At 35.4% G+C, this 20,655-nt stretch overlaps 3 protein-coding genes across 4 annotated transcripts in view; 2 read left to right on the forward strand and 1 right to left on the reverse strand.

Annotated features, from left to right (window-relative positions):
- The first annotated feature begins 554 nt into the window (after positions 1 to 554).
- On the forward strand, positions 555 to 1,944 carry LOC123319797 (retinal rod rhodopsin-sensitive cGMP 3',5'-cyclic phosphodiesterase subunit delta). Its single transcript, XM_044906738.1, has 3 exons — positions 555 to 772; positions 829 to 1,149; positions 1,274 to 1,944. Exons 1-3 carry the CDS (start codon positions 720 to 722, stop codon positions 1,353 to 1,355), a joined length of 456 nt encoding a protein of 151 aa, XP_044762673.1. The 5' UTR covers positions 555 to 719; the 3' UTR covers positions 1,356 to 1,944.
- A 601-nt stretch (positions 1,945 to 2,545) lies between these two features.
- The window catches only part of LOC123319795 (bicaudal D-related protein homolog), a 29,130-nt gene continuing 11,020 nt past the window's right edge, over positions 2,546 to 20,655 (reverse strand). The window contains exons 3-7 of one of the 2 annotated variants that reach the window (XM_044906736.1): positions 5,115 to 5,308; positions 4,704 to 5,056; positions 3,905 to 4,224; positions 3,592 to 3,846; positions 2,546 to 3,493 (exon numbers count right to left, since the gene is read on the reverse strand). In XM_044906736.1, the coding sequence (XP_044762671.1) occupies positions 3,359 to 3,493; positions 3,592 to 3,846; positions 3,905 to 4,224; positions 4,704 to 5,056; positions 5,115 to 5,308 (1,257 nt within the window). In that variant the 3' untranslated portion in view covers positions 2,546 to 3,358. Of the gene's footprint in view, positions 3,494 to 3,591; positions 3,847 to 3,904; positions 4,258 to 4,703; positions 5,057 to 5,114; positions 5,309 to 20,655 lie in introns of both variants that reach the window. The other variant, XM_044906735.1, reaches the window with a different exon arrangement.
- LOC123319796 lies at positions 12,774 to 14,258 on the forward strand. The gene is made up of 3 exons (XM_044906737.1): positions 12,774 to 13,031; positions 13,142 to 13,497; positions 13,971 to 14,258. Exons 1-3 carry the CDS (start codon positions 12,824 to 12,826, stop codon positions 14,208 to 14,210), a joined length of 804 nt encoding a protein of 267 aa, XP_044762672.1. The 5' UTR covers positions 12,774 to 12,823; the 3' UTR covers positions 14,211 to 14,258.

Consider the following 20,655-nt stretch of genomic DNA (forward strand, 5'->3'; position numbering starts at 1 on the left):
TAGCTCCATCACCTTTTTGCTCTATTTATGCTAGCCCTTCATTTTTCGGCATCTGAGCCAAATTCAGTGTAAACGAAGGATAAGAAGTTTGAAACAAATAGGAGAAATTTAACGGACATGTAACACGTGTCTACGATAAATATTTTTCAGAAGGTTACGTCCGTTTTATTTCTACAATTTATTTCCATTGAACTCAAGAAAGTTCAATGTTTATTTCTAATTCAATATATCCGATATTCTTCATAAAAGATCGAATATTGTTCTCAAAAAGAATCTCAACTTAACAAATTTATGAAAAATATTGAGATGTTTTTAAACAATACTCAATACAAACTCTTTGTTGTACTAGTGAAAGAACATCCGTTTAAACTAATTTTGTCCAGAGAAATTTTTTAAATAGGTTTCAACTAACTTAACTTTTTCTTCATAATGCTTGTACTGCTTGCTTAGATTAGAGTACTGTCGCCAGAGGTCAGCACAGGCGACCAACATTTGCACATTTGCAGTTGGCAATATTGAATATCAAGGCAATAACCTAAGTGTTCTGTGGCAATAACATAACCAATAAATTTTGACGTTAAACATTTTGTGTTCCCTTTAATCTTTAATCCCTTTTTATAATTAAATTATATTTGTTTTGTCCTTCACATCCTATCGTCTCAAGGAAGATCGTAACAATATCAATTAAATAGTGATTGTTTTACAATTCTAGTGAAGGAATGTCCGAAGAATCAATCAAAAAAGCCGAAGATATTTTGAAGGGATTTCAAGTGTAAGTATGAAAAATCTTGAGTGATATTTGAAGGCATTACATTGTTGATGTTTTAGTAATTGGATTTGCCTGAGAGACGCAGACGGTGGAAAGATATTCTGGCAAGGAAACGAGGACATATCATACCCTGACATTGAACATGAAGCCCACGTACCTAAGACAATCCTGCAATGTCGTGCAGTTTCTAGAGAGTTTAGTTTTAGTTCCAAAGAGCAGATTGAGAAGTTCAGATTGGAACAGAAAGTACTTTTTAAGGGACGTTGTCTTGAGGAGTGGTACTTCGAATTCGGTTTTGTTATGGCAGAATCAACAAATACATGGCAATCGATCATGGAGGCGGCGCCGGAGAGCCAAATGATGCCAGCTTCAGTCTTGAAGTAAGTCTCACAAAATTCCCTTCCAAAAATTGTTCTTTTTGAAAATACGGTTCAGTTTCACATTGCTGGATATGTGTACTCCGTTTTGTGATCTACCACTCAATATAAGCTGTTTTTTTTTCAGCGGAAACTTGGTTATCGAAACTAAGTTCTATGATGATGATCTACTTATTTCCACCTCCAAAGTTAGATTATTCTATGTCTGAATTCACAGTGATATTCAATAAAGCCTAAAAATCGCAGATTTTTCGAAATGAAAGAGCAGAAGAAATGTTTCCTTTCATGAATATTCAAAATTAGCCGGCAAATTCAAAGGGTGCCTTACTTATTTTGACACGTTTCGTTCAGTAACTAGATGATCACAATTAGTGATGTAGTGACTTCAATTATATGATCTGTGATTGACGTCTTAAACAAATTGATGCAGGAAATATTTTTTCTGTCTTCTGAAACATGTGATATAGATATAGATCATGCATTTATATATTCACCTATTTTGTAAGCATTTAAATGTAGGTATTTTCAAATTTGAGATATGTGCAAACTGTTTTTTGTAATTTCAAATAATGATATGTTTCTTCGATGATGCCTTAATCAGTTTGACTAAATTTTTACACCAAAATTCACAAGGAATTGAGTAGGTTTTCACATGTGAACAGATGATCCTTGGTTTTTAAATAATAGTATTTGAAATTATTGTATAGAAGTTTGCACTAAGGCTGTTGCTCACTTCGTATAGCATTCATTTGTAAATAGTTTTATATGTTATGTAAATAAATACACTAAAAAATGTAACTCTTTTTTTCATTTCTAATATTAATACATATTCTAATAATAAGCACAAAAAATAATTTTGAAAATAATTTATTGGGTTGAAACGGCGCAGTTTACTTCAATAAATGGATATTTGGTATCAAAACACTCTGCAAGTAGCACATAGTGTTGAAGCCCCTCGATTTTGTCGAAAGTCATAAAAACGATTTTTTAATCATTTGAATTTTTCGAAATATTGTAGTCACGCTACGGTTTCAAATTTTGATTGTTTCGAACTGAAATATTTCAACGTTGGTGCTCAGTTGAAGCGTAGCGTAGCCAATTGATTTTGATCAGAATCGATCCAACCGTTTTCGAGTTTTTTTTTTTGAAATTCGACCAGATTACATTCTGTCATCTGTGTTTTTCCGTTAAAGCACACTTGGTAGATTCCTTTTATTTATATTAGATATTCCGCGGAGAAGCCACCTGGTGTCAATGTTTGTAAGCATGAATTTGGTTGTCTCTGGTTGGCATCAAGAAGAAATGGGGAACTATTCCATTTAGATATTCTTTTCCCATTGAACTATGGAGCAAAGATTATACTAAATACTACATAGAGGCGGGATAAATAAAAAAATACTTCAAATGGTAAAATATATCTATATTTATTTAGGGTAACAATTTTCAAGCACTTTTTGGACGGAATTAATCTCGAATAACTTCGTAAATGCAAAAATTCTTGAACATCAGATATTTCTGGTATGGTTAGTCGATGTTGATTAACGCATACAAGTATAAATCACAACTTCTTCAACCCTAAAAATATGTGTTTTTATCAGTGGAACTGAAAATAATTAGTGGAATATTTACAAAATGGATAAATCGATCCTTATAAATTTCTAACAGAAACTCAACTCCAAGGCGATTTTAAGACTGATTAAAACCCCTCATCAGTTTTTTATTAATGCTTATTTCATTAAATATTCTCTGTATGAACGAACAAATGTTTCTCTCACTATTTTAAATGATTCAACACGAAGAGAAGCGATCGAGAAACCTACCACAAAGGAGAATCAACAAATAAATTGTCAACATTTTTCACATCCCCGATTTGTGGAAAGCTCCTGATTGGCGCTACTCCTATTCGCTTAGTGTAAAGGTAAAAAAAATGGAAAAAGGTGATGTACATCAAAGATTTACACAAAATACATAAAATTATATATATAATCTGATCTAAAAACTATAAATGAAATCATTCATTGCAAATTTTGATGAAGAAAAGTCAGTTCAATTAATAAATTAAAAATCACAGTGGAAGTTAAGTACAGCTCTGATATTGCTTTGTAAAATTAAGTCTATCAGTTGAAAAACCACAGGTTTTGCAATTATCTCTTCATGTACTATTTTCGGCTTTTTTCAGCGACATCTTTGTGTGCATATCGCGCAGTAATTGCTATCGGTATAAAAAACTGAGCAATCTTCTTCTAGGCGGAGCTACTGGGGATGATTGCATTGTTGACCTTAATTTAACCTCTTGGGACGTTAGCTTGTTTTTGACCTGTTCTTCCAGTAGTTCTTGTACATCCATCTGAAAATAGAAAGATTGATTATAAAATTGAATTCAATCGTAACATAACAATTTGCTGCTTGGAGAGTCATCCTAAATCAAAAAACTCCTTCATTTACCTGCCACTGTTCAAGCTGTTGACTTAGCTCGACCTTCTGTTGTATGGCCTCCATCAACTGACCATTGGCTTGCATCAGATCCATCCTGGTCTTCGCCAGTTCAATTTCCAGCTTCGTTTTTCTCTCTATCGCTATGTCCCTGTCTTGCCTGGCCTTCGTGACGATTTCGTCTTGTGCTGATGTGTTTACTGCGTCGTTCCTAGCCCTGATCAGGTCTTCTTTAGCTGCCTGCAACTCAACATCACAAACGGAAACCTAAGGAAGGATTCACAATAAGAAAACACAAAAACTACGAAGTCGTTAGCTAATATACCCTCGAACTCAATTCCATCAGCTTCTCTTGCCTCTTGGCCAGCTCCAAATCTCTCTCCTGTATCTCCCTATGCGCCTCTTCTAACCGCTCTATGAGTCTGACAGCGTCTGTGTCCAAGACCAAACTGACGAGTTCTTGAGCCACCTCGCTAAGCAAACCAGTAGCAAATTGACTGTTGTCGTCCAGGGATGTTGTGGAGCAGTCGCTGTGCAATCCACTGTCATCGTCTTGGTGCGATTTGAGCTGTTGTACCAACGACCTTAGCTGTCTGTAGACAGCCATACATTCTTGAGATAAGGTAGGTTCCGAAAGGTCCATTTCTGCAAGAAGAGATCTGTTTTCTCCTTGACTACCTAGCGGAGAAAGGAAGGTATGGTTAGTGTTAGTGTTAGGCACATTTTCCTTCACCAGAAACATTGATTCAACATCAACAGTTTGATAGGTTTTTAGATTGAGGGGGCATGAAAAATTCATAGAATTTCCACCAAATGCATTTATTTCACTCTCATTCGGTTTATTCAGAGCTTGGTGTAAGGACAAGTTTTACCTCCTCCCAGAATGATATAATTATGGGTGATGCAATTCGTTTTTGTTTATTTTGTCCGAGCAGTTTGCAATGATTCATCATAATCCTTTTTTATTGGGTATTACATAGATTAGATCATGCAGTAAAAGAAGAAAAGGTCAATCATTTCGATTTTAGATACAGAGTGTACTTGAATAATTGATGAATTTCTGTAACTTTAGGGTGTTTTTATGAAATATTCTGTTACACGAAATCCCAAAAAAATACACTTACCATGCAACCTTTCGTCTATAGACATATGATCCTGTGGCATGCTCAATTCCTTTATATTATGTTGGTATCTGATGTCTTGCTCCCTGGCGTGTCTCTCTAGGATGAGAATCCTATCACTAGCCTCTTCTAAAGCGTTGGCAAAACTATCCCTCTCACTAGAAGTTATGTGCAGTCTTCTTTCTAATTCTTTATTTTTTTCTGAAAGCATATCCAGTTCGTCCCTAAGGCCACCGACCGAATTCATGTGATCGTATAGGGTACTTTTACTAAGGCTGCACTGCTCTTTCAACTGTTGTACTTGTTGCTGAAGGCGATTTTCAACACTTGTGGCTTCTTTCAACTGGGCAGTCAACCTAGGAATGATGAAACGATATGTAGAAGGGACAAAATAGGGTCTTATATGATTCTTACCTTGAGTTTTGGGCATTTAACTCGGCAACCAAGTTGCCCTTTTCCCTTTCGCATTGTTTTAGTAGGTTATCCTTGGCTGTTAGTTTTTCAGTTAAAGTTGTGATGTCGTTTTGGAGTTCGACTATTTTTGCATCTAATTCCGATTCTTTGTTAGTTAGCCTTCGTTTTAGCACGTGCCTGTCCTGTTCAACAGCCTGGAATGAAAAATAACAATGAATAAAAGACATCAACAAACTAGATTAAAAAAGAGGAAAAAATAAAAGTGAAAAGATTCACGAATTTGAATTACTCCCTATAGATGATATTATATGTTTAAAATTTTATTTTATTTCTATTCTTCGTGTATCAGATGCTCGACAAAAACCCATAAGATTTTTTGATCGATATTCATATGAAAAACTCAGACCGGCGGTTCAGTCTTCAATCATTCTTCTTGTATTGTCTGGCAATATCTAGTTATGAGTTTTCTGCTAATAAATGATCGAGTTTCAACACTATGTGGACGAAAGTCCTTGAGGATATAACATCGGCATTAGCAGAAAATAAAACAATGAATCGTTTATTAGCATATCTCCTCTACGTCTACAGTTTTCACTCTGCGAAAAATTCAGAACGTGTTGTGGGCACCTAATTAGATTAACTAGTCACGTGTGCATACTTTAATTATGCACATATTTCCATTCAAGAGATGTCTTAATTTGGATAGTCACACTCGGGTTCAGTTCTTGGCGTATTTTTAAACCTTCACCGACTTACGCATTAGTAAATCTGGTTTGTAGAACACCTTGTCGAAGGGTTTCTACGGTTTCTCTATCTGAAAAAAGTCTTGATGGAGTAGAGAGAACGGAAGAATTTTTACTGTGATTTTTTGCGAAAAATATAGGTACGAGTGAAATTTTGATGCTCGCTTTTCAATTGTTTAACGGCAAATTAGGAAATCACTAACGTGAAGTCAGGAAAAGACCATTAAAAACCAAATATTTCCAAAAATACAGATCTGATAAGGTTTAAAACTGGTAATTAGCTCCAGAATAATGTTCGATGATTCTCGAAAAATTGGAGCATCAGCCAGATGCATCTGGCTTATGGCTTCTAGGATAAAGATTTTTTTTGTAGATATCCCTACGAAAGACTTAGTATTGGTACTTTACAATAATTACTGATTTTTTATTCTATCAAGTGGATAGGTACTTAGTTTTACGAATACTGACAAAATTTTCAGATGCCTATATATAAGTAAAAAACCAAAGAGCTTTCTAACTGCAAAGTTCACTTCCGGACATATGGGCAGGGAAAGAATTACAATTACAATTACAAATTCTTCATAAATATGTCGAACCCAACAACATATTTGCTCAATTAAAAAAAAGGGGAACTTTCTGCAGTAAGTTCAGCAAAAAGATTAATCATTCATAATATCATCATTCATTTGTCTTCAAACAGTTCCTTAAAATTTTGTTTTCAATGCTTATCTTTGAAAATAATGCTTAATATGTCGTCTATGGCGGGAAATAACAATAATGGTGAGTTTATGTAGAGTTACTAAGAACCTAAGAAAGGGACTAATCGAATTGGCAGATGGCGTACAGGTGTTTGCTATCTGCCAATGAGATTAGTCCGTTTTCTCAGTTATTAGTTACTCTGCATAAACTCATCACATGCCCATCTAGATGCTCTTGAAGTCGGTAACTTGGTACTACCCAACAGAATCTAGTTTGATATCTACAAATCCCTATAGTCTTTGCTTCAAACTATCAGAGACTCTATTCGTAGTTTCTATTTCTGTTCTATTTCCCCATTCAACAATAACGTCGTTCAGAACCCAGACGTCAGACGTGAACGTCAAGATCTACTGAATAAGAACAATGGCGTATAAAATAGGAATAAAAATCGTGACTGTTTTATTTAGTGCGCCTATAAAGAGTACGTATTGGAGATAAGGAGGCAATTATTATTGAGGAAGAAATCTACGTCAATTCACTTTATCGTTATGAATTCGTGAAGGTTTACGATGACCGTCACTTGCCGTCATTTTTATCTAAAATCGATCATTGCTTCAAATGAAAATGTATGAAAACAATTAAATGTTATCGGATGCGAATTTTATACTTTTTCGCCTGTTACGAGTTTACACTTTTGACTAGATGTTGAGGAAAGAAGCATGAACGTCTGTCTTCAAACAGAACAAATGTTCATTTAAATTCGAAACATCTAATCATTGATTCTACTCTATTCTCAATCTTTCGACCTTTTTTTTCGAAAAACTGTTTGAAATGTTCTTGGATTGCCTCATTTGACAACTGACGTTTGACAGTTGACAACTGACATCTGACAGGTGACAACTGACATCTGACAGGTGACAACTGACATTTGACGATTTGGCGGTTTAATTCCGATTACAGCGGAAAATTCAAAAGGAACACAGCAAAAGACGGTCTTGCACGCGAGAATCTCGAGCGAAAACGATTTCAGAAGAGACGACGGGCGTTCTGCTCCGAAATACCGATCCATTAACCCAGTTGGACCGTATTTAAAACGCGTTTAGCGAGGAGAATCCGTTACGTAATGCTCTTGTTGATGAAATGACTCATTACAGACCGCGAATGTAGGTATGCCCAGGAGGTGAAAGTTGAATTCAAGGAGAGCTCGCCTCAAAACCTATCGGCTAATAAACACTTTTATGAGACAATATCCGCGTGTGGTTCAATCGGTTTCGCGATTATTATTAGATGAGAGAATCGAATGTGGAGTGAGTCAGACAAGGCGATTTAAAGGTCAGAAAAATTCGCCGTTGTGTGATGAAATGCTCGTCCAGTCTTTCCAAACGAAGAACGGATTTATCACAATAGCGGAATTCTGGCATGCTGAGGAAAATCTGCAAAGTCAATCGACCACCGTTACCACCAGATCTGCGTACAGCACTTTTTCGTAATGGCGTTTTGCTGTTCGTATTTTTGTCGAAAATTCAGTAAAAATCAAAAAGATACAGCTTCTTCAAGAATTAATGCTTCTTGTTCATCATCCTCATTCAGTCCCTGCTGGGACATCATAATGGACTTCAAAGAAGGGGCACAATTGAAAATTAAGTAACAAGATTATGGACAGACTCACAATAATTAATTAATTGATAACCAAAAAGTTGAAATTTGAAAACGATGAATCTTGGAAGGGAGGTCGATTTCAAATAAAAAGTTATAGGAACTACCCCTGCTTATTTTCATCGAGGAATCATCTCGCTGAATCCTTCGCGTTTCTTTACAGACACCCTGTATAGAACATAATATATTGGAGCAAGCAACTGGAATTATTTTGGATTTTCCTAGATTATCTCAGAAGTTATTTATTGCTCACAATAATTAGATTTTACTTGTGTATTTCACCTATTTCTTCATTTTTGAACACGCCTTTTTCATGTTCACTAATTATAACTCGACGACATTAATTTCTATGTTTTCAATTCAATTCCTATTTCCACCAAGTCAAAAAGAATCCTTCAATGAAAAACAGAGATCGCTATTTCATTTCATCTCTCATGACAATCATATGTCTAATCGCCCAAATTATCTACCCATATCAACATGCACCTAAAACAATATGTATATTTGCAATACAATCCACCTGTCTTAACTTATCGATTGAATGTGTACAAATAAATGACGACATCGTTATTCATTATATGATAAACGTTTGCCAACTGGTTTATCCGTTAAATTGGTTTTCTGAGCAGTTTCCCTAAAATGCTCAATTTCCTGCAGCTAGGTACAATATTTCATAATGCATGGCGAATTGTTAATTGTCCCTGGCAACAAATAATAACAGTTTCGTATTTAACTGCCTGTGAAGGAGTAAGTAGAACGAGGTTTGTGGAGGAATACGTGAAGCATTAGAAAAGTTTGGAGGAAAACCAATCGAACAACAAAATTGAATGGAATAGGCAAACCCCCGGTTTCACGAAGCTTGATCGGAGAATCAACGCTTGATTGATCAATAAACGTCAATTCGATTTCAATCGATAATTCCAGTAAGAGCATTCAGAATATCATTCTCGCATCAAATTATGATCTATATAAGTCCATTCAATGATTCCTAATTCCTACTTCTTCAAAATATTCAGAAAAGAAAAAGAGAATCGAAATACAGTACATAAAAATAGATAATCTATGGATATGAACACAAAAAAATTAGTTCAGATTACGTGTTCACACTTCTTGTTTTTGCCGCAAATCGAATCTGCACATATTATGCTCTAGCTTACGAAATTGTTGCTACCAAGTATTTTTTTCTACTGAATGAGCATGTTCGATTTTGAGAGTAGAATTCGCTCGAAAATTTCCAATTTTAGATTGCATTAAGACACCGAGTATCAGATAACGGGATACCGATTTAGACGCGCCTTATTTTTAATTCACACCGACGGAAGTTCCATCTGAAAATTAAAAAAAAGACTTCATTCTTCTCCCGCCTGATTAAGTCTTCGGGAACGAAATGAGCCTAAACACTGCTAATGTTCTTAAATTGCACAATGGAAATGACCTACATGCTCTGTCATGTAGTGCCATGGAGTTGCATATGAATGTTGTTCTCCGGAAAATACAAGCAATTCCTTCAGTTGTTGGGTTCTTTAACCTAGATACAAAGAATTCCATATTCGCAATGAGGAGATTTATTATACAGGAAAAAATTATAACTTATATGTTCATAATTAATAGAAACAATGCTGGAAAATCTCCCTCTAAGCTGAGATCTTTGAAACGAAACAAACCTGAATTGTTATATGTTCACAATCAAATTAGTCGCTTTTATTCTTTTTCATTGTCTCTAATCTAACAGAGTTTCTTTTCAGAGCAGAATTGAAAAATAAACATACAATCAACGACCAACTATTGTTTACAAAGTTCAACTTTAATTACACATATATCAGAGGAGGATCAGTTTTTTTTTAATGTTGGGTGCAATAACCAGACACTCAAATAACTAGTATTTATGTTTGATGTCTCCTTCCAACCCATTCATCAGTTCAAACATCTAAGTTTGTGGTTGTTAAAGAACCTGCCGGGAGCAGAATAAACACCGGTGTGAATCTTCGAGTGCAATCAATGAACGACATTGACATCCTATAGGAAATCTCGTGCAAGAGGGCAAAGACTTGAAATTGTGTGATGACAACACGGAACAGAAATAGAAACGCTGAAAAGGTGGTGGAAATTGTATTTCCTTTGTACACGCAATCGACAAGTATAAAAAACGAAAAATCTTAGACAAAATCCACCAATCATTGGATATACGAATACTTCCGAACATACTATAGAGAAAGTCATCATTTCCTCAGGTGGAAATTGTCAGTTTTTATTCAATATGTATATGAAAATGTAATAAAATTACTTTCATCAACAAATACCTGAATTCTAAGAAACATTATCAAAGATTGAAGCATTATGGGCCTTATGAAAAGAGGGATAAAATAAATAAATAATTAATTGAAAACATTGAAACCAAAAATGTTAAAAATGCCCAACAAAAAAAATTAAAAATTGAGAGAAAATCGTTGTTTAGAATTGATAACCTAGAAACAAAGAGCATAACCTAATTTATTGAAATAATACCTGCATCTTTCATTAATTTTTTCAAATTGGGTCATTCTTTGATGAAAGCTTGGTTTTAAAATTTTTTTTTTCAATTTTTTATGAATTTTGTCGGAAAATGAACGAAGGGGACGATTCATTCGATATTAAACTGCGTATTCGACTGGGTTCATCTCAAATCTTAGAAATTATTCGTTAAAAACAGTCGTTTCACTTGAATGACTCGAGTTTAACGACTTATTGTGTCTGATTTCAATGAAAATCAATAGGTACCTGCTTCGATTTCCGATTTACCGGCTCGAAATTGCGAAACTGAGACTGAAAAAGTCGTTTTTATCTTGGAAACAGTTTCACACTCGAAATCATTGCCTTTACTATCGGAAAATGTCCGACAATATTTTTTGCGGTCTTTTCTAGCATTTTCAAAGATGATTTCCCTTAGTTTGGGTACAAAATTTGGCGACTGGTCACGTTAGAAAAACATCATAAGAATTTTGTAGGAAAAACTGTCTGTATATACAGGGTGACTCTTTGACTCGTACAAATATTTCAACAGTCGATTCTTGAGGTTAAAAGAAACACTTTTTTCCTTCGCCATTTTTTCCCAATCGGCTCTATTTGAAAGATATTGAAAAACCATAAAAAAATTACTTTTAGTTAGTCTCATAAAGGGTTTCATCAAATGAATTCAATTTCGGAATATAGTTTATCACGCACACACACAAGAAATCACCCACGTCTTCCAGATTTCTCATTATGACCATTACGTACCATAAAAATACGAAGAAATCAAAGAACCCAACCCTTGAAAATAAGTTAGACGCTATCTAATGAATATATGAACGTTTTGTAAAAAGTATTGCACATATTTTCTCTTATGATGCGCCGTATCTTTGAAATTTGAAAAATTGGGTGTTTTGACTGAATATAACTCTGTTTAAAAGATCCACAGTTACATACAGTCACAGATTTAGCTAGTTGTTCTTAAGGTAATTTTGTTTTTCCAAGTGTGACACAGCTAATTATGAAAACTGGGTATATCTTTTTATCAGAGCCAAATTGGAAAAAATGGTATTGGAAAAAAGTGTTTCTTTCGATCTCAAGAATCTACTGTTAAAATACTTGTACGAGTCAAAGTTTCAACCTGTAGAGTATCATTCTCTAAAATTCCTGGGATTCAAGAAAATATTGAATAAAATTTGGTTGTTTTAATATGTATCCTTATTTTTAAATATGTAAGTAGATTATTCTGCTACTTTATTTCCAACCATTTTTCAATGTGAAGAGTACAATTCTTCATTAGCTTATTCCTCAGCGAATTCAAACATTTTTGTTTGGAATATCTTCTGAACACTATCAAAAAAGAAGAAAACAGAGCTTTCATCATGCTTTCATTTCCCACATTCGTTGAGAACATCAACACACTGTTGGAAAGTGATTTTTGAAGTATCATAAAGCTACGAGACCACAACAGTTTCAACTCGTTTTCGATGAGAAATATGAAGAAAATTATAATATAATCAATTAAAATTCCACGACAGGATATCCTGTTCAAACGTTAATTAAACGACATCAAATATATTCAGCATTCTTTATAAGTTTGATTGGCTAATTTATATCCAGATTGAGTAAGTTGGGCCATGAGTTTCATAATTATATGTCGATGATTATAATTAGGTAGATCATTTTGTTATCGATCATTTAAAATTTTGATCTATTTGTTTGCAACTGGATGTTTTTATTGCTTGAATATCATGCATTAATCATAATTTTTCATATCGCTTTTGTCTCAATTATGAAACTCCAAAACCGGCTGTGAAAAACTTTATGCCTGAAAAATTAACTATGAAATTCCCATGTTCTTTTTTTCGGCATCTCAATCCACCCTTAAAATAATAACGACGAATTTGGTTGGAAAAAAGGTCATTCCAAAGGTCATTTAAATGTGAGAGGATGAGCAAAATTCTAAAACAATGGAACTAGGAAAATATGATAAAGCATATCAAATTCCGTCATAAATTACTCTCTGGTTGTGACTTACTCTCAAAAAAAAAGAAAAAAATTAGTGAAATTTATTGTTCAACGTCATTTCAAAGTTTTCAACAATCCTTCAAGCGATCCTTCAAAATGTCAGTGATACTCAGGCGTTTCGGCAGAACTGTTAAATACCAAAATTGTAGATCTTACTTGTCCTTCAGATGGGGCAAAAAGAAACAGAAGGAAAGATGCAAAAAGGAGACTTGCCGTAAACCGTTCAAACCCTTGTTCTACGAGATGTTTGGCCAAGATGCTGATATGCCTCCCGAATTGAAAAAATTGTGCGATCTCAAGAAAGGTAAGGCTGCAAGATTGAGAGAACAAAAAACCTATTCACAACCACCAACAAACAGCAACAATAGCAAATCAAAGAACCCATACTGTACCAAAACTTCTCCATGCTTCTAGAGGGAATAGTCCAGCAACCTTTGCCCAGGGTCGATCATATCCCAGGAATCAAATACAAGACTTGTGGCTCGGCCATCCTCCTTCAAGAAGATAGGAATCTACCGGATCCGGATACGCCGGTCCTGAACAAGGAAATCAAGAGATTGGAGAGAATCGAGGCTCATCCAACACTGAAGGAGAAGATTGGAGATCCACTTCCACCCTTCACGTCAGTTGAACAAAGGATGATAGACTGGAGCGACAGAAAACTCCACCCATTGTACCTCAAGATGAAGAGCATACCGAAGAGAAGAGTGATTTATTGTGAGAAATCCAAACCCTACACCGTTGAAGATACTCCTGTTTTTCCAAAGCAGGTGAAATGACTCATAGATACCCCCAAAAAACTATTCTTCTTCTTCTTCAATTGTCTTTCTATTTCTAACGTTGGCAACTATCATTCACATTCTGCTAAGGATTTACTAAGTCAGATTTGTATAAGCTATGGTCTCCCTTCAGAATTCATTACACTAGTGACCAAACTCTTTTTGTTTTTTGTTAACTTCCAAGAGAACAATTATGAGGAATGCTTCAGGGCATGTCATATCTTCCTCCATCTATTCTTTAACATCTGCTAGATTCAGTTTTTTGTGTTTCTCCGAGTGTTTTGAAAATGTCTAAGCCTTCTCTTCACCATTGCCAACAGTTTTTCAATGGGAATAAAGTTGGAAGAACAAGTATCCCAGTCTGAAACTGTCACACCTCCATTTTTCCTTAAATATCACCAGAAACAGTTCTTTTATGTATAACATACTAGCTGCCCTCATGCAAGTTTGTCTGTTTCTTACAGATACATATAGACAGAAACCTCATTGAAAAGAAGAACATCCTGGTAGATCTGAAGAGGATAGAACCCCCGAAGGAGGTGATTCAGTACGGTTTGGAACAGAAGCTGAAACACCTGGCGCAGTTGCAGCAACTGTCTATGAGAAACTCGATTCCAGTTCCTCTTAAGTGCCCGAAACATGGAAAAATCGACGAGCATTCTTCCGTGGCTATAAATATTTGCAATGAGATAAAGGAAGGCTGAAATAGGTCTTATTCACGTCGCAATAAATCATCGTTATCTATATAATTTCACAATATTGTAGTGGGTCAGGTTTACCACTCATTAATTGCGTTTTCGCACAAATTATGATGAGATCTTATCATCCGTTTGATGAATATTATATATTTATGATCTAGAACTATGCCGGCAACATATCAAAACAGGTTATGGGCCCAGAAATTGAAACTGGATTTTCGCCCTTCTAATGTAATCTCATGTAATGCATTTTTCTAATTGTTTATTGGAGTACACATTCTGTGAAAGGACCTCTGCTGTACTCGAATATGCGGAACAATCTTGGATCTCATGACATAAGTCAAAGGATTTTTCTAAATGATAAATAATCATTCACAATTATCAACCAGCACGTTTTCCTTCTTATTACTGAGATCTTTAGCACGCGTCATAGCCAGATATATATCATTTTCTTCTTGCATAATCCAAGCAAACCAGCGATATGCATCGAGAATTGCAAATACATCGTGTACACGAAGCCAACCAAGACTCTGCTAATATAACGAAGATCTTTGTTCCCTACTGGCTTTGCGTAATAATTGGAAGTCTTTTCTGATACTTCATCATCTACTCTTGTTGAAATATTGGAGGTACAAGTGAAGGTAAGACTGATGTTATTTCATGATGGCAGATATTTCGAATTCTCGAAACTCTAAGCTTTCATTGTGAAATTCCAGAAGGTTTGGATTCTGGAGTGGACATTATGGTAGAAATAAGTTTCAGACCCGTCTGCAACCAACGCACTTAGTGTTAAGTGTCCCTTAAAATGAACCCTTAACTTAAATTACGTTGCACCAACTGTTAAGTGACATTTAAATGGCTAAAGCTAGCCTTAAATTTAAGCGCTCCTGAAATGACCACTTAGGTATTTAAGGGCGGGATTCTAACCTAAAATAATTTGTTGTACTCATAAACTGGCTTTAGAACTGCTGTGGTTCTTCTAATAACGTCAAGTACCTTTTATTTGACAATCCATTTCATTATCAATAATAATGCTAATTCAGCAACAAAAAGTTGTCACCCTTCAATGATATGATATAATAGTTAACTTGACACTGAATGACAGGACGATAAAGTTGGGTTAGTGAAATGACCACGATCATCGGCAACCGGCCAACCAATGAAAAGGCTTTATTGGACTAGAATGAAGTTACACCAAAATAAGAAACTGAAATATCACTAGATATCAAAACTTAAGGGCCCCTTACTTGAGATTCCGTTAAGCCGCAGTCGTGCAACTGGCAATAAAATTAAGCGTCCATTAACTTTAAACTACGTTAAGTACTCATCATAAGGGGGATGCACTTAGTGCTAAGTGTCCCTTAAAATGAACCCTTAACTTAAATTACGTTGCACCAACTGTTAAGTGACATTTAAATGGCTAAAGCTAGCCTTAAATTTAAGCGCTCCTGCAATGACCACTTAGGTATTTAAGGGCGGAATTCTAACCTAAAATAATTTGTTGAAGTGGCTGCAGAACTTCCCATTTTTGATAGATTTTGAAAATTGAATGTATTAATTACTGAATACCAAGCCTTTTCTTTTGGCTTTATTGTAATGCCATCAGTCTTTTTTAATTTTCAATTTGGTGTCACAAATCATACTATAGTTAGCAACAAACTCTTTTCTTCTGTTGAGAAGTTGAGTGCCCTTTGTAAATTACCATCACTTGCCCAGCAATCATTCACCGTATTCGTACTAACAAGGGCAATAAGCACATTTTCTGCACATTCCTCTTCAACATTTGTAAAACAAATTCACACAAGACCTTACAATGAAAGTGTTGTACTTATATAAACTTAGGTACCTTTTATTTGACAATCATTATCAATATTAATGCTAATTCAACAACAAAAAGTTGTTACTCTTTGATAATATTATAATAATATCCTTGACACTGACTGACAGGACAATAAAGTTAGGTTAATGAAATGACAACGATCATCGGCAACCGGCCAACCAATGAAATGGCTTTATTGGACTAGGATGAAGTTGCACCAAAATAAAAAACTGAAATATCACTAGATATAAAAACTTAAGGGCCCCTTACTTAAGATTCTGTTAAGCCACAGTCGTTCAACTGGGAATAAAATTAAGCGTCCATCAACTTTAAACGAGGCTTAGTTTAAGGGGGATTGGTGCAAAGGGCCTCATAGGTATTATAACTGTCAATGTTTTCATTCAGTATCCACATTTCAATGAGAAATTACGTTTTTTCTTGGATCGAGGATAACAAAGATGGGAAAAAACAGTGAAAGATCACTTTGGTGTGAAAAATCAGTGGAAAAATCTCAAATTTCCGACATTTCTGTCGAATCAATAACGAGGTATTTTTCACCATGTGTAATGCCATTCAGTGGCGTCACATCGGGAACCTTTCCCACACTATATGAGCACATACTCCGGCCTCATAGATCTTATCGATGCACACGCAAACACCTGTTCGCCTTTGAAACCGTGCGAATCATTTATCTCGGGCCATTTTATTTTCATGAACCTCAGGAGAATTCACACCACTTTTCAAGGCTACGTGGATCTATCTCCGACCCATGATTGAATCATTTCCTCTACTTTCTCTGCCATCTGACTCGGAACTTCTTAAAATTCGCAGATTCCATAAATTAAATTCTGGTTTCTATTGTTCATCGCTAATGATCTAGTTGATGGCTCGTTGGAGGAGAAACTTAATGGCGGACAATATGGTCGTAACGGGCTGGAATGAATGGCGCCCCACGTCAATTTGAACAGGAAATATTTTTAATTAGGATCGAGATAAACGAGGAGAACAATGATACATACGTTGCGAGAGGTAATGGAGATCATGAAGGTGTATTCAGATCATAGTTGGAACATTGATATACTTGGAGAATGAAAAGACAGCCTTGATCGACAAGTGAAGTTTTTCTTCACAAATTTCAACGTTATTTATTTTGAGTTCATTGTCAGGCAACAATTTTTTCTAGTTAATTTGCTCCTGACAAATTAGTGCAAGAATTTACGCAGGAGCAAATCGTTGATTTCATTTTTAATTGATTTTGTTTCAGAGATTGGGAGTGAAAGCCCTAAAAGGTTTGTGAAGAGATGCAAAATCCTCCCAAAATAAATTTCAATCGATAAGTGAAGTTTTTATTGGTTCAAATGGAAGAACTTAGGAGCTGCCGAAAAATTTTAGGATGAACCATGTGAACTGAGCCAAAACAGCTTTATGCCACGATGATTAGGCAAAGAGGAAAGGCAACATACACAGTAAACTTAGCTTTGAACGAAATTAATAGGATAGTATTTGTGGTAAAGCGCTCCTACCTTAAGCAAATTGCAGAGCATGTGAAATGGCTTGGTCCAGACAAAGACCTGCTTGAATGAATCTCTAATCATCCTGCTATCCAGTAGAGATCATTGGTTCAGTCATAAGGATTCCTATCCACGAAGAAACCTTGATAATTTGCAGACATTTCTTAACCATTACAAGGTTCTAGAGCCACAGCCTAGGATCGCAAACCTCTTACCGAGCTACTTGGCAGTCTAGGTAAGGTTTCTATTAGGTCATTGCCAGCTCAGAAATACAGCTAGGCAATTGTTTCGAGTTGTTTCTCAATTAGAGAAGGGTCACAACCTTTGCGAATGTCCTGTGGTATAAATGGTCAGTTTTTGATAGTTTTGGGAGCTGACTCTGAAGGAGTCAGAGGGTGTTCATCCTTCTGCATCATCACATTCCTCAGAAGGATGAATCTGGATGACTTAGAGGACTTGTTGTTGGTCACAATGTTCTGCGTGAGATGTTACAGCAGTTAGCATCATATCCTGTATCAGGTTTCAATATTTCACACCAAAACAACTTCAGCGCTCGACCTAACCTAACTAAGAAGGTCGAAACGGATCAGTTGAAAACCTTAAACCGAAAATAAGACATCCTTTCCAAAAAACCGGCGAATTCGATGTACCCCGAAGGTCGATGTTTTAATGAGATCTTGGCTGCTTTCGCAATGATGCAAGAGAGCTTTCGCAACACCAAGGATGTGTTGTTAAACCTGCCGGAGTAGTAGGTACATACAATAACAATTAGTCAATAAATCTAGCCGTATAATGTAATCCTATGACGATTAAAAACACTCGATTCACCTCAGGTGAATATGTATTGCATTTGATTGGTTGCAAATGGAAATTCACGAAGCGTCCAGAAGCATATTGGTTAATCCTATCTACCGAGTTAGCAAACTGCATCTCTGGCTTCCGGGATGGAAGTAATAATGAAAATAGGTGTTCTTAAACCTAACCTATTGGTTAAAGTTGTATTTTCGACGCTTGAAAACAACATTAGCTAACCATAATAGATTATGACATCGTAAATAAACCAATAAAATTTTCATGATCTTCTCTGATCTTTTCATCGAGAGTCCGAATTTATAACAGGTAAAGGTTGAATTTGAAACATACAACCTATCCAAGATAAAACCAGTAACAACCCACTGATTCGAACCTTATAGGGCTTCGGTGTTATCTGGTATGTTTAGAACGAGAAAAACTCAATAAAAAACGAAGTGGTTGACCTCGCAAACGGTGACTGATCCCATTAAAGACAATCGGCCTATTATTGTACGTTATTGTAAATTAAAAGAATTCGTAATATTGAGATGATTGAACAGAGAATAGGGAATACTCATTCTGACGAAAACATTTTGAAAAAACCATTTTAATCGTTTCCCAAAAAAGTTATTTTAGGCCTGTTTGCACCAATACCCCTTAAAACAAGTACTTAACTAAGTGTCGTTTAAAGTTAATGGACGCTTAATTTTATTCCCAGTTGCACGACTGTGGCTTAACAGAATCTTAAGTAAGGGGCCCTTAAGTTTCTACATCTGATATTTCTGTTTTTCATTTTGGTGCAACCTCATCCTAGTCCAATAAAGCTATTTCATTGGTTGGCCGGTTGCCGATGATCGTTGTCATTTCATTAACCAAACTTAATTGTCCTGTCAGTCAGTTTCAAGTAAATTATTATATTGTTATCAAAGGGTAACACCTTTTTTTGTGGAATTAGTATTATTATTGATAATGATAAGGATTGTCAAATAAAAAGTTTGTATGAGTACTACACTTTCTTTGTAAGGTTTTGTGTGAATATGTTTTATTAATGTTGAAGAGGAAAGTGAAGAAAATGTCCTTATTGTCCTTGTTAGTACGAATACAATGAATGATTGCCAAGCAAGTGGTGGTAATCTACAAAGGGCACTCAACTTCTCAACAGAAGAAAAGAGTTTGTTGCTAAGTATAGTATGATTTGTGACACAAAATTGATAATTTGAAAGACTGATGGCATAACAATAAAGGCAATAGAAAAGGCTTGATATTCAATAATGAATTCATTCAATTTTCAAAATCCATCAAAAACGGGAAGTTCTGCAGCTAGTTCAACAAATTATCCTAGGTTAGAATGCCGCCCTCAAAGATTTAAGTGGTCATTACAGGAGCGCTTAAATTTATGGTTAGCTTTAGCCATTTAAATGTCACTTAACAGTTGGTACAACGTAATTTAAGTTAAGAGTTTATTTTAAGGGACACTTAACACTAAGAATGTTTGGTGCAAACGGGTCTTAAGCACTCAAAAATGAAAAATAAAAAAGGGGATTTAAAATTTAAAGCGTTTCGTTCCTATTGCACAAGTTAGCAACATCGACTGAAATATGCGTTGATAATAAAGGTAAACAAATACACTATCTTGATGAGATAGACAACTATGGCTGTCTATGAAGTCTGCGACGAACGGGGAAGGTCGTAAAATTTTATGGGATTTTTATGGCCGCTTGCTGTTGAGGCTCGCCAGCTGTAAATAAACAGCTGTTATTTAATAAACAAGCCATTGTTCTTTCTATTTTCTAGTAGGCGCTGTTGCCAAATCGTAAACTAGAAACGAAGCGATTTAAATTTTAAAACCTCATATTTGGAGAATGATTTTGAATAGTTTCCGCGGTGCATTTGAAAAAGTTATGAATGAAACTCAAAATTATTCAGTTTAAACTCGCATATACTGTGATAACCCAAATTGAGGAGAATTCCCCATTTAAAGGGTTTCAATGAAACATCAAATAAGCCCTGAACAAATTTGAAGGTAATTCTATTGAGAATTCAGTTTCAATTTGAACAAAAACAAATATTCTAGTCACCAATAGGTAGTTAATCTGTCATCTAACATATGAGTCAGATACCATGTACCACAATAGACCTTATGGTAACCCCTGATAACAACCAACAGTCCAAGAAATACGATAGATGATATCTTGGCCATCAAGTGAAAATAACCACTTGCTGCCGCATATCAATGCGATCAAGTCGGCAGGTAGACGCAAACAATTGATCAACAGACGGAACTGAACGATCAAGCAGTGTTAAATCCTGCTGTAAACATTCCGCCTAC

This window comes from Coccinella septempunctata, chromosome 9 (genome assembly GCF_907165205.1).
Source record: "Coccinella septempunctata chromosome 9, icCocSept1.1, whole genome shotgun sequence".
Lineage (NCBI taxonomy): Eukaryota > Metazoa > Arthropoda > Insecta > Coleoptera > Coccinellidae > Coccinella > Coccinella septempunctata.